The sequence below is a fragment of the Amblyomma americanum genome, chromosome 4 (assembly GCF_052857255.1).
Source record: "Amblyomma americanum isolate KBUSLIRL-KWMA chromosome 4, ASM5285725v1, whole genome shotgun sequence".
In the NCBI taxonomy this organism is placed as follows: Eukaryota; Metazoa; Arthropoda; class Arachnida; order Ixodida; family Ixodidae; genus Amblyomma; species Amblyomma americanum.
In genome coordinates this window covers 12,415,207-12,435,107 of record NC_135500.1, presented here as the reverse complement: position 1 = coordinate 12,435,107, position 19,901 = coordinate 12,415,207, and the positions used below count along the sequence as shown (strand labels likewise).

The window sequence follows — 19,901 nt, the reverse complement described above, 5'->3', positions numbered from 1 at the left end:
ATTCAGCCTTCAAGATGTGGCATGTTCTTGAGCAGTGGCCCTGCGAAGGCTGGAATCCACCAAACAGCTGCAGAACGTACGTTGGAACATGTTTTTCCTTAACGAGAAAAGCCAATGCACGAGCGTTGCATACGGCGACAGCAATGTAGGTGACAAGAATACCTGGATGGACGGACAAGAACCGAAGTGCGGCATGTATGAATGACCTAAGTCTATGAATTATTGTTTGTTTTCTTCTTTTTGTTGGAACTGTACATATGCCTCGTTCCAAGCAATGAACATCAGTTGCAAGTCAGCGTCTGTGCAGTCTGTGTCGTGCCTTCCTCGTAGTCCCTGTCAAAGTGCGCGTTTAAAATGACTTACCAACTCGCCCAAGCATCCGTTTTAACGTTGCTCTTCACGCTACACAGAATAATTTTTAAAGTATAAGCATGCTGTGGAGAAACCTAGATTTCCGACAACTGGTTGCACAAACGAACCGTACAATGGTTGAATAACGATCCAGGGAATGAACAAAGCTCTCTCATCCGGAAAAAAGACAGCACCTGGCCCTGATAATATACATTGCGAAATGCCGGTACGTGTTTCCTAACCGTTTGTGGAAGCACTTTTGAAATTTTTTAACAAAATATGGGTACTCCGATAAAGCTTGAAAGAAAGCAGTTATTGTACCATTCCTGAAACCTGAAAAGCAACTAACATCCCCGAGTAGTTACAGGCCAATAGCCGTTGCCAGCTGCCTCGCCAAATCGTTCGAAAGTGTGCTGAATATAATACTAACTTTTCTCCTTGAATCTCGCGAGCTTATTGACATTCATCAGTGCGTTTCTAAGAAAGCATGCTCAACAACAGACCAATTAGCTCGCCTAGAAAATACTGTCCGGGAAGCTTTTATACACAAACAGCACTGTCTTGCCGTCTTTTTTGACCTCGAGAAAGCATACGACACAACCTGGAGGTTCGGCATCCTTCGTGACCTAGCAGAGCTTGGATTCCGTGGCAGGATGTTATACTGCCGAAATGATTTCTTATCCAACCGTTCCTTTCACGCACGCCTAGGCTCAATCCTATCAAGGAACTTCGTTTAAGAAAGTTAAGTACCTCAGTGGTGTATTTTAAGCACAACGCTCTTTGTTATAAAAGTGAATTCCATAGCCAAAAGTAATCCCGAAGTCCATTATGTATTCAGTCTATGCTGCCGATCTTCAAATAGCCTGCACATCCTCAAACCTGCTAACATGCGCGAGGCAAATACAGTTGACAATGAGTAAATTAGTGATATCGGCAGTCGAGAACGGTTCCCAGCTTTCCAACAGTGGCCATTTTTTTTCGCTCAAACGCGGTCTACAAGCCGACCCATTCATACACCTGAACAAAACACAGCTACCCGTAAAAAATGAAACCAAATTCCTAGGCATAACCTTTGACAAAAACTCACTTTCCTGCTTCATATAAATGCGCTGAAAAGGAAAGCCTCCCGATCCCTTAACATTCTCAAATTACTGTCACGAAAACATCGGGGTGCCGACACGACATGTCTTTTACAAATTTACCGCTCTGTAGTACGCTCTACCATTGATTATGATTGCATAGTGTATGGGTCAGCGAGACCATCATACCTTAAACGACTGGATCCAGTACATAATTTAGGTTTGCGTCTTTCCAGTGGTGCATACAGGACGTCACCCATAAACAGCTTTTATGTAGAAACTAACGCACCATCACTTACAGACAGAAGAACCATGTTCACATGCTGGTACGTTTTAAAAATCCGTTCGCTGCCCAAACACCTATGTTACCCCATAGTCATAAAATGCCCACCAAGAACACTGTTTAACAACAAACCGCTAGCTATCAGGCCACTCTTCCTGCGTTTTGAAGAGATGTGCCAAAACCTCGGCGTACTAGACACATTATCTGCCATTGCCCGAAGACGAGATCCACTGCCTCCATGGTACAATTTTTCTGCAATCTGTGATTTCACTCTTACACAGTTCGGTAAAAAACGAACTCCACAACAACATGTAATGCGAAAATTCCTCTAACTCAAAGAAAAATACAGTAGTTTTACGGACTTGTACACTGATGGTTCAAAAACGGATCTTTACGTTGTGGAAACCTGTTTCTCCCCTCCATTTCGACGCGGCCCATCTTCGTCGACGGTCACTCAGCACCGGTTGGGCGAGGAGGGAAGGCTCCCTCATGGGGGAAAGAGAACGGCGATGGGAGCGCCACCTGGTAGGTTACGCGGAATTCTGCGGGACCGACAGAGTCTCTTCGGGATCCGGCCAGCGTCACGAGCGGTTGCAGCCGCACGCTCTCGTCACCTTCCGCGGCAGGCGCACGGGGATCCGTTGTGCCTTGCCGCTGGACTTCTGGTTCCAGGCAGCGAAGCGAGTGTAGCAAAAGCGCGCTCTGGTCGCCTTCCCCAGCAAATGCTAGGGAATGGCTTTGCCCCAAGAATGCGGCGCGCACGGGAAAACCCGGCCGCCACTGTCGGCGCATACAAACGTTCGCCGGCGATACCTACAAAGTCGCAGCCCTGCCCCAGCCGGTAAGTCGGAAGTCCTTCTTACGTAGCCTTCTATTTCCGAGGAATGCCTCGTTGATGTTTTGTAGCTAGCTGGCCCGCTCTGTGTATAAAGTGCAAGTGTAATAAATAGCACATGAGTGTTAACGCGTTGTCCTCCCTTCCGTTTGTCCCTCGAGCACGAACCCCATCCGCTATTAGCGAGCGGGAACGCTGAACAGCGCCCCTCCTGTGTACATCTTCCTGTGTCCTTGTGTTTTGTAGCGCTATAAAGAACTTCCAGAAAATATGCTTCACCAACTAGCCCCGGAACGCTGCATCCGCCCGCGGAGTGGGAGTGCGGCAATTATAAATTCGCTTCGCAGCCCAAAAAATAAGTTCGTTCGAACAAAGCCAGCTTTCTGTAGTTGAGCGAGACCTCTCGGCTCTAGCGAGGTTAAGTATAAAACAAGCAAACCCGTTTGCGCGTGCTTGTGCCACGGAGCGACTGTGTCCTCCCAAAAGCGACAGGCAGCTCCCGAAGAGCCTTAGGCCTACTCTCTCTGACACTTGCCGGTGCCAACAAAGGGCCAATGACAATAGCTAGAACACGACGGTACGAGGAGATACGTTTCTGCCAAGGTGACCCTAACGCGAACGGCTCCTACCGCTTCTCGCGGTGTCGCAGCGCCCCGGTGCTTTACCTGTAATCTCGACTGCAATCTAAATCAGCTCATTACGGCACCCGGCTCCCAGAGCCAGAGACAGAGCAGAGAATATTTACAACTATGTACAAGAAAAATCGGGCCACCCTTCAGGCTTCCGCATTCACTGGCTTCTGGATTGCTGTTCTCCGTGGACGTCTCGGTCTCGCTCTCCATGTGCGGACCCCGTAGGTTCACCTTCCAAAGGTGCACTGATGAAGTAAGTGCTCATCAAAACCGTAGCATGCACGGCAATTCTCCCCTGCTGCTATTACGCTCATCTCGGTGTCCAGAAAGCATCTTAGCCTTGCTAGCAACTCCGAATTCAGGTCAGGCCTAACACTGTTCCAAATCCGGGCGTTAACTCCACGAACCGAACTGACTGTCGTCCCTCGTCCCAAGAGCTTGCCACACGTTGGGCGCCATTGTGGAAATATGGGAGACAAAGCCTTCCGCCCCGCCCGCACTCCCGCTCCGCGGATGCAGCGTTCCCGCTCGCTAACCGCGGATGGCGTTCGTGCTCGAGGGACAAAGGGAAGGGACGACACAGCGTGAACACTCATGCTATTTATTACACTTGCAAGTAATACACAGAGCGGGCCAGCTAGCTACAAAACATCAACGAGGCATCCCTCGGAAATAGAAGGCTAAGTAAGAAGGCCTTCCGACTTACCGGCTGGGGCAGGGGCGCGACTTCGGAGGTATCGGCAGCGAACCTTTGTATGCGCCGATAATGGCGGCCGGGTTTTCCCGTGCGCCGCATTCTTGGGGCAAAGCCGTTCCCTAGCATTTGCTGGGGAAGGCGACCAGAGCGCGCGTTTGCTGCGCTCGCTTCGCTGCCTGGAACCAAAGTCCAGCGGCAAGGCACAACGGATCCCCGTGCGCCTGCCGCGGAAGGTGACGAGAGCGTGCGGCTGCAACCGCTCGTGACGCTGGCCGGATCCCGAAGAGACTCTGTCAGGTCCCGCGGAATTCCGCGCAACCTACCAGGTGGCGCTCCCGTCACCGTTCCCTTTCCCCCATGAGGGAGACTTCCCTCCTCGCCCAGCCTGGGCTGTCCGTCCCGACGGCCGACAATGAAGATGGTGGTGGTGGTGAAAAACATTTATAAGCAATAAATTTTTTACAGAAAGGTGATTGGGGTAGGACCCTATTGGCCCTTTCCCCTCACAGTACTAGGTGGAGCCCCTATTCCGGGGCCCCATTGGCAAGCAACGCCGCCCGCGTCCGTTGAACCAAGGCCTTTTGGCTCTTCAGGTCTTGACAGCCGAGCAGGGCCGCCTCCCAGTCCTCTCTGGTGGGGTTGGGGTTGGGGGGGATAGATGGGTTAGATTGACACGCCCAAACCATGTGGAAGGTGTCAGACACCTCCCCACAGAACTGGCACGTGCCATCAAAGGATGTATTGAAGTGTTTAAGCACCGCCGGGCACAGTACAGTGTTAGTGAGAATTTTGATGAGGAGGCGCTCGTCAGCGCGATCCAGACCCTTACAAGGGGCCGGGTAGCGCCGGTGCTCCTCCTTGTAGTAATCGGTGATTTGTTTGAATGTAATGGCCAGATTGTCTGATTGGGAGTACCCTTCCAAGGACAGGGAGATAGCCCGGGGAGAGAGTGCGCGGGCGGCCTGATCGGCCTGTTCGTTTCCCTGGAGGCCCTGGTGACCGGGGGCCCAAATCAGGTTGCGTGGAGTTGGATCTTCAGATCGACAGCGATATTCCAGTATGCGCCAGGCAAGCGGGGGAGCCCAGCCCAACTCGTAGTTCCGACAGGCCCCTCGCGAGTCGGTGATGATGTGTTTTGACTTGGGATTCGTGAGAGCCAGAGCAATGGCAATCTCCTCCGCGTGTGTTGCGCTGTAGGCTTTGAAAGTGAGCCCGTTAACTGTGTTTGTGTTGTGTACGACTGCGGCCGTGTACCACCCCCCGTGGTGTGGGCCGGCAACGTCTACGTAATACACATGTTCTTGGTTACCATAGTATCGCGCCAACGCTTCCGCGCGCGCCTGGCGACGACCGCTATGGTCTTCACTGGACATGTTGCGGGGAAGGGGTCGGACCCGGAGGGCGCGTCTCCAGGGTTCTGGCACTCTCTCCCTTTCCTCAATGTGGTAGTCGTGTTTGATGTGTAGCCGGTCCAAGAGGCGGCGACCGGACGTGGTCTGTGCAAGACGCGTGTATTGGTTGCATAAGTGGGCCTCTCGAAGCTCCCGAAATGTGTTCACCACGCCCAAGGCCAGAAGCCTCTGGTTGGACGTGGCGATCGGAAGATCGAGAGCCCGCTTGATGACATTCCGCAGGATGACCTCCAGTTGGTCATCATCATGTTTGCGCAGGTGCAAGTAGGGAGTTGAGTAGAGGATTCTACTCGTTACGAAAGCATGGGCAAGCCGCAGTGCATCCTTGCTTCGTAATCCGCCCCGCTTGTTTGAGACCCGGCGGACCATTCGGCCCACCTGGTCTCCCACCGTGCGAAGTTTGGCTATTGTGGTGTCGACTCTGCGTTGGTGGTGTATGAAGAGGCCAAGGACGCGGATCTCCTTGGCCTCCCGGATCGGTCCCGAGGGGAGACTGAGGCGAAGCGGAGTTGTGTCCCGGGGGGAGGGACGTAAGTGCACAAATTCTGATTTAGCTGGGGCGCACTGGAGTCCGCAGTAGGCCGCGTAGTCGTCGACTAGGGTCGCTGCTGCTTGCAGGCAGGACTCCATGTGGCCCAGGTTGCCTTGCGTGGCCCAGATTGTAATGTCATCCGCATAAAGAGCGTGATGTATCCCGGGCAGAGAAGACAATTTGGAGGGAAGGCGAAGCATTGCCAAATTGAAGAGCAGGGGAGACAGGACCGCGCCTTGAGGTGTTCCCCTCGAGACGATGGTGTATGGCCCGTGTTCCGCATCTTGTATGCGTATATAGGCTTGACGGTCTGTAAGAAATTGACTTATGTAATGGAATGTTTTGTGGCCACAGTTGGTGTTACTGAGGTGGTCCAGGATTACTGCATGTTTGACGTTGTCGAATGCGCCTTTAAGATCCAAGGCCAGGACCACCTTGTCGTTTTGGGGACATTCGACAGGATCTAAGATGTCGTGGTGGAGCTGCAGAAGTATATCCTGTGCTGACTTGTGAGGACGAAAACCGAACATGGTGTCCGCGAAAATGTGCTGTGTTTCGAGATAATCGGAGAGTCTGTCGCGCACCATCGTCTCCATCAGCTTGCCGACACAAGACGTCAGAGAGATGGGGCGAAGGTTCTCCACATCGATAGGTTTGCCGGCCTTCGGAATGAAGGTCACGAGAGCCGATTTCCAATCGAGAGGGAGAGGAGTCTCTCCGTCCCAAATGCTATTGATGTATTTGAGGAGCGCGGTGTAGGCTGCGTCGGGAAGGTTGGCCAAAAGCTTGACCGTAACCTTGTCGCGCCCAGGTGCAGTGCCCCGCTTCATCTTGCTTAAGGCCGCCCGGAGGTCGTGGAGCTGGAACGGCTTGTCCAGCTCCGCGTTCTCTTCGCCTGCATACGAGTACGCCGCCTGCCGGGGGTCCTTAGTGGTACAAAGGTATCGATCCCTGAGCGTGTGCGCTAGCTGTGTTGTCGTTCCTGTAAAGTTGTGCAATGCCCTATGTAAGTGGCGTTGGGTTTCCGTGCGTGTTTGTATTGGATCGATGAGAGCGCGGAATAGGCGCCACGTGTTGCGGCCAGACATCTGGCGCGCAGCCGCGTTGCACCGGTCCACCCAGTTAGTGTCGGCTAGCTGAGTAGCATATTCCGCTGCTTGTTGTGTGAGTTCGAGGATGCGTTTCTTTAGGCGTCTGTTATGTTTCTGTTTCTTCCATCGTTTGGTGAGGCTGCGGCGGGCCTCCCAAAGGTGGAGCAAGTGGTTGTCCACGTCCGTTTGTGTTTCTGTGAGCTGTATCTGCTTCTCGTGTTGCGTGAGTGTAGACGTGAGCGATTTGGACCATGCGTCGTATCCCGACTGGAGGGGATCTACGATAGGTAGAGATGTGCGGAAAGTCGTCCAGTCCGGTACACGAGCTTGTGTTAGTGGGCGTTTCAGGGGACGCATGTAAATGGTGGTGTTGATTATACAGTGATCACTACCCAGAGTGTCCTCTGTATTCAGCCAGTCGGCATGGCGTATGTTGCGTGTAAATGTGAGGTCCGGGCAAGTATCTCGTTGAATCGAATTTCCGACTCGTGTTGGGTTGGCGGGATCAGTGTGTAAAGTAAGTCCAAGTGTGGAAAGAAGTTCCGCAAGCTTCCGCCCACGTCTTTCCTCCCGGGGGTACCCCCATAGCCTGCTCGGGGCGTTGAAGTCGCCGACGATCAGAAGGGGATCCCTTCCCGCCACCTGCATTGCTTGGGTGAAAATTTCATTGAACGTGACGTTCTTAAGTTTAGGTGGGCAGTAAATGTTTAGAATGTGTACAGGTGGGTCAGACCGCTTTAGGGGCAGCACGGACACCATCGTGTATGGGAAAGGCGGTGTTGTGGGGAGCGTGACTTCCTGCGCAGTATACTGCTTGTGAACAAGTATACATGTCTGCGGGTTGTGTTGAAATGTAGTGTAGTTTGTGAGTTTGGCACCGGCGCCGGGTTCCTGAAGGGCAACCACGGCGACGAGAAACTCAAAGGTCTCAAGATAGATGCGCAGATGAGTCCGCTTCGTGCGGTTCTTGAGACCTCGGCAGTTCCACTGCGTTATTGTAAGCGGCTGAGTTGCTCTTGCTCGCGACTTAGGGTTGGGGGCCATGGTCGGAGGCAGAGGGTGGGGTTACGTTGTTAAGACTCCCCAGTCCGCTAGTGCCCGGCGCAGACGTGGAGGAGTCTTCCGAGAAGTCAAATTCATCGGGAATAACTCTGTTGAATTTGGAGGGGCGGTTATCGTCCCTGATGGGCCCTACGCGTTTAAGGACGCGCGGATTGTCTTTTATCCATTTTTGGATAATGTGAGTTACTGCTTGGGTCACCTGTGCGATGACACTCTCCACCTGACGCGCAATGGTATCGTGGATAATTTGGGGGAGGTCAGCCAATTGTGTTTCAATTGCGGTCACCCGGCTCTCCAGGGCCGCGGCGCGACTCTCCACATTAGTAGGAATCTCCCTGTCTGTGATATTTTCTTCCTCGTCGCTCGACGCGGGCTGAGTAGGGAATTTGGCTTTGAGCGAGTTAAGCTCGCTGGCTAGTTTTTCGTTTTGAGCTCGCAAGAGGGCGAGCTCGCGCTTGAGTTCTTGCGTCTCGGCGGTGCTGGCGGGGGAGGAGGGAGGAGGGGAAGAAGAGGAGGCGACCCTCGCCCAGCTGCCTACCTTGGGTTGGTTGCAGGCGGCTCCGCCAGGTGAAGCGCCGAGAGCTGGGAACTCCGCTGCTCCGGGTGGTGGCGTTACCGTTGCTGTCTTGCCTGGGGGAGGCATCACGCCACGTCGTGGCGTCTTCTGGTTGTTTTGCTGCCGCCCTCCCCGTGTAGCGCCGGAATTGGCTCCCTTGGATGGCGTCCTGGGCCCTGGCTGCGGCAGCTTGATGAATTTGGCGGTGCATTCGCGGGAGCTGGTGAGGTGCGGGCCCCCGCAGATTAAGCACATAGGGTTGCAGACGTGGGGGGCCATCCCCTCAGTACCAAGCCCCACGTTTTGACCACAAAGGCCGCATCTTTCCTTGACCGGGGTGGGACAGTTGTCCACCCGGTGCCCCAGTGTGCCGCAACGGTAGCACGCTGGCACCGTTTTTTTATACTCCTTGACGGGAGTCAGTTCTGCATTATAATGGACGTAACGCGGAACGCTGCGTCCCTCGAAAGTCAACACAGCTACATTCGATTTTCCCAGCTTGCGCACATGGACTAAATCACCACCGCGCCACTGCACACTATGTTTCAAGGATTCGCTGGTTTCAAGGTTATGCACAGAAATCACACCACGACACACATCACCGGTGAGCTTGAGGTGTCCGTGAAGCGGGAGAGATCCTTTGCTGGTTGTAATTTGGATGTCCGTCAGAAGCTTTTGAGCTACCTCGGGGCTCTGCGTGCCGCAGACGATAATGTTTTGCTCCCAATTGGGAGAAATTGTAATCGCATTCATATGCTGTCTGCCGATGAGTTCCGAAATGGCAGCGCCGAGCTCACCTTGCTGGAATGCTGTCTTGAGGGCGACCGTACTGCGTGGCCGCAGCACGATCACGTAATCGTCAGGGTTCATCCTGACCGTCGGCTTCGGCGTCCACTTGGAGACTGGTGAAAATGACTTTTGTGGACCTTTAGAAGACGGAGCGCGAGCGTCTCCCGTTGCTGATTTGTCGAGAGGAGTCTTGGGCGTTGCAGCTCCTCGTGCGTTCTGCCGGCGGCGGCGCCGGCTTTCAACGACTTGAAAAAGGGCAGCTTGCTGCGCCGAAATGGTGGATGGGCCATCCTCTGGTTGGCTTGCAGGGACAGACGACCACGACAGAGTCGTGGGGTCGTATCCGCGTTGTTCAGGCAGAGCCATGTTGAGCGGTTGACCGGCGGGCGTCTCCGCAGCCAGCGGCGGGGGAGCCGAAGCCGTTAGGCTTAGCTCGACCGCTACGTGGTGATGCGGAGGGTTGCTCGAAATGGCCGAAAATTGGGCGTACCTGGGTCAGATCGGTGTCTCCAGGATCCTGCTGACTTCACAGATGCAGTCGCACAGGTTTGATAGGTGTTACACCAGATTGCCGCGGTTCCAGTCAAAAATCGACGGAGCCGATGTGCAACGCGTCCGATCGCTGCGTCTGCTGTCGCGAAAACAATGAAGATGGGCCGCATCGAAATGGAGGGGGGAAACAGGTTTCCACATTGTAGGAAGCGCAGTGGTACGAGGGAATTCAGAGAAAACAATACGACTTCCACAGTGCGCATCCATCTTCACTGCAGAAAGTTACGCAGTCTGCGCGGCCATAGAAAAAATAATAAACGACAACCTCACAAACCGTAACATTTACACAGACTCCTTAACTGTACTTAAAGGTATCCACTCTAGAAACGCAATCACTCCTATACTTGGTGACATCATACACAACATAGTAACAGCCACAGCTCGAGGACAAAATATTAAACTCTGCAGGGTCCCGACTAATGTCGGAATAGAAGGCAACGAGAGCGCAGATTTTTTGTGCTGCTAAAGCTCGTGACAAGGAGATAAAAAAGTAAATATACCCTTTAATGACTGCATGAAATTAGTACAACTGAAATTAAAGGGGCTCTGAAAGGGGCTCCAATGATGTTGCGGTATACCTGTGATGTGAAAGCACGCCGCTTCACGAATATTGTCTAGGTAGACGTTTTTAATGCGCTTTGTAGAAATAGAGCTATCTGTAGTCAAAATTTGAATTTTAGCGTCTTCGCGCCTTTCCCTCTCCTCTCGTCACTTTTTGCACGCGGGAAGGTCACCGCTCCTCTCCGCCGGCCCACCTCCCGGGGAGAGCTTCCTGACCCGCCGGAGCTACGCGGCTTATTGGCCGCTGCCTTGGTAGCTGCCTGACGTCTGAAAGAATCTAACCAGTAGCCATCTCTCAACATGTATACGTAGATGCGAGCGACGGAGGAGGGTGCGAGCATGAAAAAGTCGCCGGGAAGGGCTCGGCAACTTTCGTGCGGGATTGTTGGTTATCTGCTGCGTGTAAAAGTGTACTATTCGCCTCAGGTGTTCATGACAATAGAATGCAGTGATTGGGCGAGTTGATGTCCTCTCCTTGGAAGGTGTTTCAGAGCCCCTTTAAGGAAAATATGGCAGTCAGCTTGGAACAGTGAAGTGAATAATAAACCACACTTGGTAAAGCCGGTTTTAGGTGAATTTAAGATATGTGTACACCAGGAACTGATTTTATGCCGTCTCTGAATATGCAACAGGCACCTTACGCACAACTTCCTGCGAACAAAACAAGACAAACCTGTTTGTGAAGAATGCAGAAATGAACTAGAAAACTAATCATTTTGACAGATTTGGCTGTCAGGTTGGGTTTGAATGCTTATAATGAACTGCACATCTCCAACCAAAAACTTTAATTTTAACCCAACGTTTCGAAGCCGACTCGGCTCCTTCATCAAGCGTGACTGAGGTCAGTAGCTAGGGTCTTTAAGTGTGGAGGGAGGAGGGGGTCAAAGGAATGAAAGCTGTGATGCAAAAGGCGTGGGGGAGGGGGAGGAAGGAAGGGGGTTAAGGCTGTTAGTCACGTTGTCGCACTGTGGGAAGGCGGTCAATGGAGACTTTTTTTGTTGAGTTGAAGAGCGAAGTATATATATATATATATATATATATATATATATATATATATATATATATATATATATATATATATATATATATATATATATATATATATATATATATATATATATATAGTATATGCCCCATGCGCCATATAGTATATGCCCAGGGCCTTCGCTCTGTTGCTTTCCCGCGTGCTTTTCCTTTTAATTATATGAATACAGGTGAATAGTCACCCGATTCTTGGCCGATCCCCCAGTGTTGGTATGTTCCATCCTTTGATAGGCTAACAAACAAACAAAGGAGACGGCGCCAGAGTGACTCTGCAGATCTCGAGTAGGTGGCTAAAAGCAGTGAAGAACTCGCGAATAAGAAGCGACGGCATTAGGCCGCCGAAACTGCGAGCCTTGAAGAGCAGCGAAATCTACAACGGGCAAGAACTGCGCGAACACCAGCTAAACTCTGAAATGCGATGATCGCGTCTGCTACTGCCAAGTTTCAGCGAGAGTTTGTGCAAAGTCCGTTCGGCTGTCCGTGCCATGTACGCGATCGACTGAGGGATCTCAAAGATCTGGACACGGTAAACGAAGCCATGCATCCGACATTGCTGCTTACTTTCCCCGAGATAGATGTAGACAACGTGAAGGCGGGAAGACAACGTGACAGTTCTCTTTTTGGACATTTGCTTCCTAGCAGGCCCCCTCCATCCTTCTGCTCGATAGAAAACGTCACCTACTTTTAAATAATCTCTCACAAAATGTCGATTTCAGCAGGCGAATTAAGAAAGAAATCAGTAAAAGCACTGTCGAGAAAGAATTCTCTACCAGAGACGTTTTTTGTGTACAGCGTCAGCAAACTGCGATATTTCTTGTTTTGTTGTCACCTTCTTTATCTGTGTGGATGTTTGTCAAGAAGATTTAGCTTTGCATCAGTGTTCATATTATTCGTCTTCTCTACGGTAATAAGTCTATTGTATGTATTGGTGTATATTTATATACGTAGGAGTCTGCATGACACAAATTTGTATTGACTTATCTACAAATATGTTTTCTAAATTTTACTGTAATGTTGCCGAAACTGTATGCGGAGGGAAGCCTTCGTCAGGCTCGGAGCCTTTCCGTTCGCTTTTTTTCTGTATGCGTAAATGATAAACAACCCAATAAACTATCAAACCTTGAGTCCCTCCCGCAGATATTTATGGCAGTGTGCCTGAGCCCAAATAAATTTGCTTAACACTGCCACTCTGTTCGGAGACCTACAAGGTTTTAAAGCTAGCCTTATTTAATTGCCCTTTTGTTTTTTATTTGTTTTGACACATTTTGTAACTCATATTTTGCAGTTTTGTTAGTATTTTTCATAAAGCTTGCCTACGCCACTTGTGCGTCTTGCAAACACGTACTTCTGGCTGTTGGCTTCCGTCATTTATGCCATAACGAGCACCTCTTTTCCCTTCACTTGCACGCTTAAGAGTATAACGAGGGCCTCGAATCTGGCAGTCTTGATGCCATAGGTAGCATAAGAGGGTTCTAGCACAGCTTCCGCTCTCACCATTCCACCACGTTCCTACGTGGCACTCGCGGTAACACAGGGCGTCCGCCGCTATGGACGAGCGTAGCGCACGTGAACACTCTCAAGGTTAGAAGGCATGTTGCTGCGCTAGTTGGTTTACATGTGAAACCTGAAAAATGCACCTTGGCTCAAATAAATTCACACAGACAAGGAGACGAAGGGCAGGCGCCTCTCCGTTGTCTCTTTTCTCTGAGTGAATTTGTTTGAGCCAAGGTGTAATTTACCTAGTTTCGAAACTCTCAAGGTTAGCTTACACTACACAAATACCCCCGGAAGAAGCAGATTGAACAGCCGTCTCCGTAGCTCAGATGGTGGAGCACCGGACGCGAAATTCGGAGGTCGTGGGCTCGGATCCCACCGGCTGCATGTGGCTGTCTTTGTCCTGCTTTTATTTATCTCCGGCAGATGAAAAACTACAGATTGAAAAAAAATGGCATTCCCTATGCTCCTTGGTTTCGGTGGCTGTCGGCTTCCATCGTTTGTGCCATAATAAGCACCTCTTTTCCTTTTACGTGTATGCTTACTATTTTACATCAATATTTAACGGTGCAGAGTAGTATTGCAGGAATTGTTTACAGTGCCATTAAGTACCATGCTGTCAGCGGAATAACAGTTTCTATTATTTCTTTTTTTTGAGGGGGGGGGGGGCTTCACTTAAGGATCTGCAGATCACATGGTTCGTAAAGGCCTGTGCTCTCTTCCTGTGCCCCTTGCATGATGTATGACTAGCACCTTAATTTCTATGCTTGCCACTAACTCGTTTTACACTACACATGGTGTTGTTTTTGCCAGTTGCGCCCTTATCTTTCAAGAATTTTACCTTTGCTCTGGGGCACATTACAAATAATTTTCCCTCTGGTGTTCCCAGCTGCTCTCGGGAGCGTACAGCAGTCGACTCACTGCGGACGTGCAGGGCCAGCTGAGGCAGCTGCTGTTGCCACCATCTGCTGGGCATCTCGATGGACCCTATCACTAGTGACGTGTTCACGCACCCTGTAATGTGTGTGAAGCACCGAATCTGAAGGCATGTTTTCGGAGCAGCCGCGTGCTTCACCGTTCTGGAGTGGCGGTCGAAAGGATAACATACGTTGTTTTTTATGTGGTTGAGAAATGCTTTGTTCGCTTATTAGGGACTTTTCCCTGCTTATAATTATTTCACTTGTTTATTTTGACTGCTTTCAGATCTAGTTGAGGCACTGCGAAGTTGACAACAGTGAAAATGGCAAAAACATGCAGCAGGTGTTGAGTCCACTGCGGTCTTGTCAACAGCAGAGTGCACTTCTTGGTGGTAACTTATCTTTAGCAGTGTGACCACATAGCAGTGTGCTTTTCCGCTTCAGTGGATGGCATTTGTTGAGTGTTCTTGTTCAATCCTCGCCCTCTGCTGGTTAAGCGCCTCAGGCGGTGACTACAGAAGAGTTTTGTCTTTGTTTGTCCTAGAATTTATTAAGAGCAACAAGAAAGGAATAGCGTATGCCCCTACGGTCCAGTTCACTGTGTGGATGTCCTTTCTTGATTTTGTGCTTCTTATCTGCTGTGCAAGTGGTGCAGGAATTCTAACCGGTGTGATGTGCAACTTTATATGTATAGTGTCGGAATTCAACAGACGCGCCTAGCCTCTGTCATTTTGTCCAAAAAGATTGCATGGCTGCAAATCCTTTTTGCATTTACAGCAAGCATTCTTGGCATACACTCAACACACTGAAGTTGTTTAAATGTTATTTTCGTTACTGTGCTTGAACCCACTCTCTTCTTTAGTATTTCAGTTTGAAAGTTTATGCCACCAAAGAAATAAATACGCCTGGGCATTTCAGTGGCAGCTTTGACCATAAACTGAATTTCAAATATTGTGGACTTCGAGATGATGAACCTGGGGCATTTAGGTTCACCGTGTTTTATTGACTGTTGATGTTGTTATTACCAATCCGCATGGCTTGCAAAGCAGTTTTCGCAGGATGGAAAGAAACAAGACTGGCATCTTGAAAGAATCTTGAAATGCATAGTGGAAGCCACTAAAAGTGGAACTTTCTGAACACCTGCGCTCGCAATATTTTGTTCTCTGACGATTAGGGGGATATATATTGGAAAATATTTATTAATTCCACTGTAACGCACCTTTCCAATCCAATCCAATTTTTTTCTCAATGAGCTGGTTGTGTTGCTGGGCTTGTTGGTTTGACATTGTGAACTCTGAAGCGCTGGCAGACGACGGACGAAAGGAGGACGTGACACACAGTGCGCTGAACTAACAACTTTAATATCAAGGGAAGGGGATCCGCACGCTTTTCTACAGTGACCCGAGAATAGCAGTGATTAAAGGGCGCATGCGCAATTCGAAGCAAAAGAACTGAAAAAGCGGGGGCAGCGCGCAGGCGCATTTTTTGAACCCACACCATGCAGACACAAAAGACACAAGGGTGTCCGACCCACTCCGGTTGGCCAGACATCAGGCACACCCCCATTCACACCGAAATCAAGACTTGGCAGCGAAAGGGAGAGGGGGCGGGGGAAGGGGCGCAATAACAACTCTTGGCAAAAAAAACTATCTACACACACCGGCAGTCCTGTGCGGCCGGCGACGACAGGGATAAAAAGATAAAAACAATAAAAAGCAAAAGGCAAAGACGCAAAATAGACAATAAAATCTCGGAAAGAGGCGTGAGGACAGGCATAATGAGAATGAAGTGAAAGGGTGGTTGGAATGGGAAAACAATTAACAATCTAAAAGCGAGCGATGGAAGCCAACGAAGAACACGGCCTAAAATGATGCGATTCTAGCCAACAATGAACACGGCCTAAAAGGGGGATGAGGACTAACCATAAAACCGACCTAAAAAAGCAATGATGGCTAAAGCTAAGAGGGGGATGAAGACTGTAAGAAAAGAATAGAAGTAGCGTCCCAACAATATTTAAATAGAGCAGTGGCGAAAACAATGGATTGTGAAAAGGAGCCGCGTAAGGAACCACGGTTAATCGGAGAGAAACTCAAACTCTTTTTCGAACAGGGCTACTGAGGGTGTACTGACGCAGACGTCTTGTTGCTTGTTAATGAAACCGACCTCAATTATCTCCCGTTTGGTCCGTTTGGTCCAAATCGGCCGAGGTCATATTTGGCTGGTGGTCTGGGCCAAATTTTGGGGGTGGCTAAGACAAATTTGGGGTTCACCATCGTCTTGGGGGCACTCAACTATGCGGGTATCTAGTTTCTTTATTCTCTTTTTGCTTCTTTTTTCTGCGCTGCTGTGGTGCACACACAAGATGCGGTTTTACTCGGCTCTGAAACTCTGGATGAGTGCTTTCGCACTGAAAGAAACATGGGTCCATGAACAAAGGCGGGGGGTTCGAGCCAAAGCTGTGTGAGGCGGAGCACACTGAGGTGATAGGGAACTCCACAGTCTCTGTCGCCTCAAAACCTCCGAGTAAAATTCACCTTCATCGTATCTCGGGGATGAACGAATTCCCGGTGCACGATTCCTTCCGCAGTGGAAAAAGTTCGGCATGATCAACCATGGTTATACATAAAGGTCGAGCATTTTGGCAATGGCCAAGTATAGACGTCGCCATCGTGTAGGGCACGCTCAGTTATGGTCAGAGAGACAACTCTGTTTGCCACTTGAGGGTTGGGAGTTAGGTCATAGTTATGGTCAGAGAGATAACTCTGTTTGCCACTTGAGGGTTGGGAGTTAGGTCATGTGGGCCGAGTGTGACCCCCAGGAGGGGGGGTAGGTCTCGTGCTCACGAGACGAGTGCCAGTATTGTTTTTTTCTTCACGGGCCTTGCGAGAAGTTGGATCCAAGCCTCCGCGGAGTGAGCTGGCAGAATTGTTTGTGAGGGCAGGCTACCCTATTTATTTATTTGTTTGTTGGTTTATTTATTCAGAATACCTACATCGTCAGAAGACATTACTGTAGAGTTTAGTACATGAGTGTCACATAATGGCATAAAGTTCGCAATAACGCACATGAATAAATGAGTGAACAACGACCAGCACTAAGATCAAAATTATTGGAAAACATACAGATTGCATTAACAATGTCGTATAATAAACAGGAAATACATAAGAACAGCTTACACTGTAGTATAGGCTAAAATATGATAATACAGAAAAACTAAATGAATAAGGCTCTCAATAGAATTTTCAACATCAGGCACGTCCATCACTTCGCTTGCGAGCTGGTTGCAGTCACTAATTGCGTTCGGAAAAAATGAATATTTAAATACATTAATGCGGCAGTGATAATGCCTAATTTTTCCAGCATTATCTCGCCTAGAGGTGACTTAATGCGGCTCCTTTATGTGCGCTGTTTTGTCATTACCTGTTTTGTTCCCGTATATCTTTTGAAGTAATTTTAATCTTATTATTTTCCTGCGTGACCAGACAGTTTCCCAACCCAATCCCTGAAATATTTCGGATTATCTAACTGTAAAATTATAATTTCCTGTTACAAATTGTGCTGCTTGTTTGTGGACGCGTTCTGTTTTAGCTATGAGGTTTTTTTGTGTATGGATGCCAGGTTACGCATGCATATCCTAAAATAGGCTTAATGCTAGTCAAATACAAGTTTGCTTTCAGTGATGACGGAGACTTAAAATTTCGATCGAAAAAGTAGAGGAGACTGCAAGCTTGCGCGCTAACTATGTCAATGGGATTGCGCCGGTCAAGCGTTTCATAAACGTAACTCCTTGATACTTAACAAGTTCTGTGGTTCGAAGTTCAATATTATTTATGTTATATACACTGGGGTTCTTGGTAAACTGCACAACATAACATTATGAAGTTGAATGGCGCAAGGGAACAAATACAGGAAGACACAGAGACAGAAAGAGCGCCTACTACCAACTGAGTTTATTGCGGAAAACACCACCTTTATATGCCAGTACATTATCGTCACCAGTGCGTTATCATAGCAAGGACATGATAACAAGAAAAAAAATATGTAAAGAAAAATATTACATTTAAGCATAAAATCCAGAGAATTGCTACTCACAGAACAAGGCATGAAACATTTACGAACATGATAACAAGATTGGATGACAGGATCTACACATGATCGTCTAAAATGTCCAGTTACCGGCCGCTGAGTTTGACCGACGAAGTGCTTATGCACTTATCTTGAAACCGCGCAAAAAGGACAAGGAACGAGGAAGAAACCAACAGGACAAAGCGCGTCCCTTGCCTTTTTGCGCGGTTTCAAGATGCATTCTACTTATAGTCACCAACTAGCCCGTCTCTCTCTATTATGCTGATGCACGTGGGCCCATCTTTCTGTATGTGAAATACTTCGAAGACTTCCCTTTCAACTCGCTCTCTGCCCTTGCGGATAAACTTTGCCTCTTCCAGCACCGGCCCGCAATCTCTACTATCGCGGCAGTGATCAGGGAGGTTCCGCTTTTCAATGTTTTTTATTGTCCGTTTGTGCTCACTCGCTCTCTCGTTGAAACAACGGCCGGTCTGCCCAATGTAGACACGCCCACACTTGAGCGGTATCTCGTAGATGACCTCAGACCTGCATTCCGTATAACGCTGCCAATGCTCTATAGCGCACCTCGAGGGTTGTTTGACCATCATGGAGCATAACTTGCCAAGCTTACACGGTGCCGAAAACACCACATTGACGCCATAACGACCCCCAATCTTCTTGATGTTGTACGCTATCTTGTGCATATACGAAATCACCGCCACAGGCCTCTTATCTCGCTGCTTGCTTGGTAGAGCACCGCTTGAAGAGAGTTTAATCTTTTGCAGCAAGGCTTCACAAACAGCGGTTATCACAAGGCAGGGATAACCAGCCGTGTTTAATCTCAGAAGTTGCTTTTCAAAGCCAGCCTGCACGCAGTGAGAACATGATTTTGAGAGAGCAGCGTGTAAGCACGCCTTGGCAATACGAATCCTTGCACCAGTTTAGAATGGGCACCGCTGAACGGCGTGAGGCTTTTCTTAGAGCGGGGGTTATACACCCAACACACATGATCTACGCCAGTGAAATCAAACTGAACGTCCAGAAACTGGATCTTGCCCGCTTGCGGCAATTCCCAAGTGAAGGCGAGGCCTTGGGTCTCTAGAAATGTTACGAAGATCAGCAACAGCTTAAAGTTAAAAGAGGTAGACGGGTCAAAAAGAATAGAATAATCATCAACAAAGTGACAACCCCGTCTTACACGTGTCCGGTTTAACTGCGCATAAATACGCTGGTCAATAAAAGCTAAAAAGGTGTAAGTTAAAATGGGGGCTACAGATGAGCCAATGCAAATTCCAGTTCTTTGCAAATAAAACTGGCCGCCGCGGTGGCTTAGTTGTTATGGCGCTCGGCTGCTGGCCCGAAAGATGAGGGTTCGATCCCGGCTGTGGCGGTCGAATTTCGATGGAGGCGGAATTCAAGAGACCCGTGTACTGTGCAATGTCAGTGCACGTTAAAGGACCCCAGGTGGTGAATATTTCCGGAGCCCTTCACTACGGCGTCTCTCATAGCCTGAGTCGCTTTGGGACGTTAAACCCTTATAAACCAAACCAAATAAAACTTCTGGTTAAAATCAATGACATTGGATTGCTGGTAAAATTAAAGCAAAACAATAAAATGGTCACTGGTGATTACAATAGCGTTCTGAAACCTTATTTTATCAAATAATTTTTGTTCTGTGGGGTTGACTTGGGGAGATAAATACGTTCTCCCCACTCAATCGCGGCTGACATGGTTCAAACCCGCCCGGACCCCACCCGTGATCGCGTATGCTACCGAGCGCACGCCAACCACGGCGGGCCTTGCTCTGAGGGAACAAAGGAACGACACATTGGCTGACACAAACAGGCATTTATTGCTACAGCAATAATAACGCCAGCTAGCAACAAGGTACGCTAATGAATCAAGGTCGTCCGACTCAGCAGCAAGGTTCCGAGCGAATGTTCGCCCAC

The 19,901-nt window shown here is 49.3% G+C and overlaps 2 protein-coding genes across 2 annotated transcripts in view; one reads left to right on the top strand and one right to left on the bottom strand.

The window, feature by feature from the left end:
• LOC144127799 (uncharacterized) overlaps nt 1–14,875 on the top strand; it is a 482,923-nt gene extending 468,048 nt beyond the window's left edge. Inside the window, exon 30 of the mRNA XM_077660716.1 lies at nt 13,860–14,875. Coding sequence (XP_077516842.1) covers nt 13,860–13,967 — 108 coding nt within the window. The 3' untranslated portion in view covers nt 13,968–14,875. The remainder of the gene's footprint in view (nt 1–13,859) is intronic.
• On the bottom strand, nt 4,314–9,894 carry LOC144130040 (uncharacterized). Its single transcript, XM_077664072.1, has 2 exons — nt 8,513–9,894; nt 4,314–4,507 (listed from the first exon to the last, which is right to left on the bottom strand). Exons 1-2 carry the CDS (start codon nt 9,683–9,685, stop codon nt 4,364–4,366), a joined length of 1,317 nt encoding a protein of 438 aa, XP_077520198.1. The 5' UTR covers nt 9,686–9,894; the 3' UTR covers nt 4,314–4,363.
• Nucleotides 14,876–19,901: the final 5,026 nt, after the last annotated feature.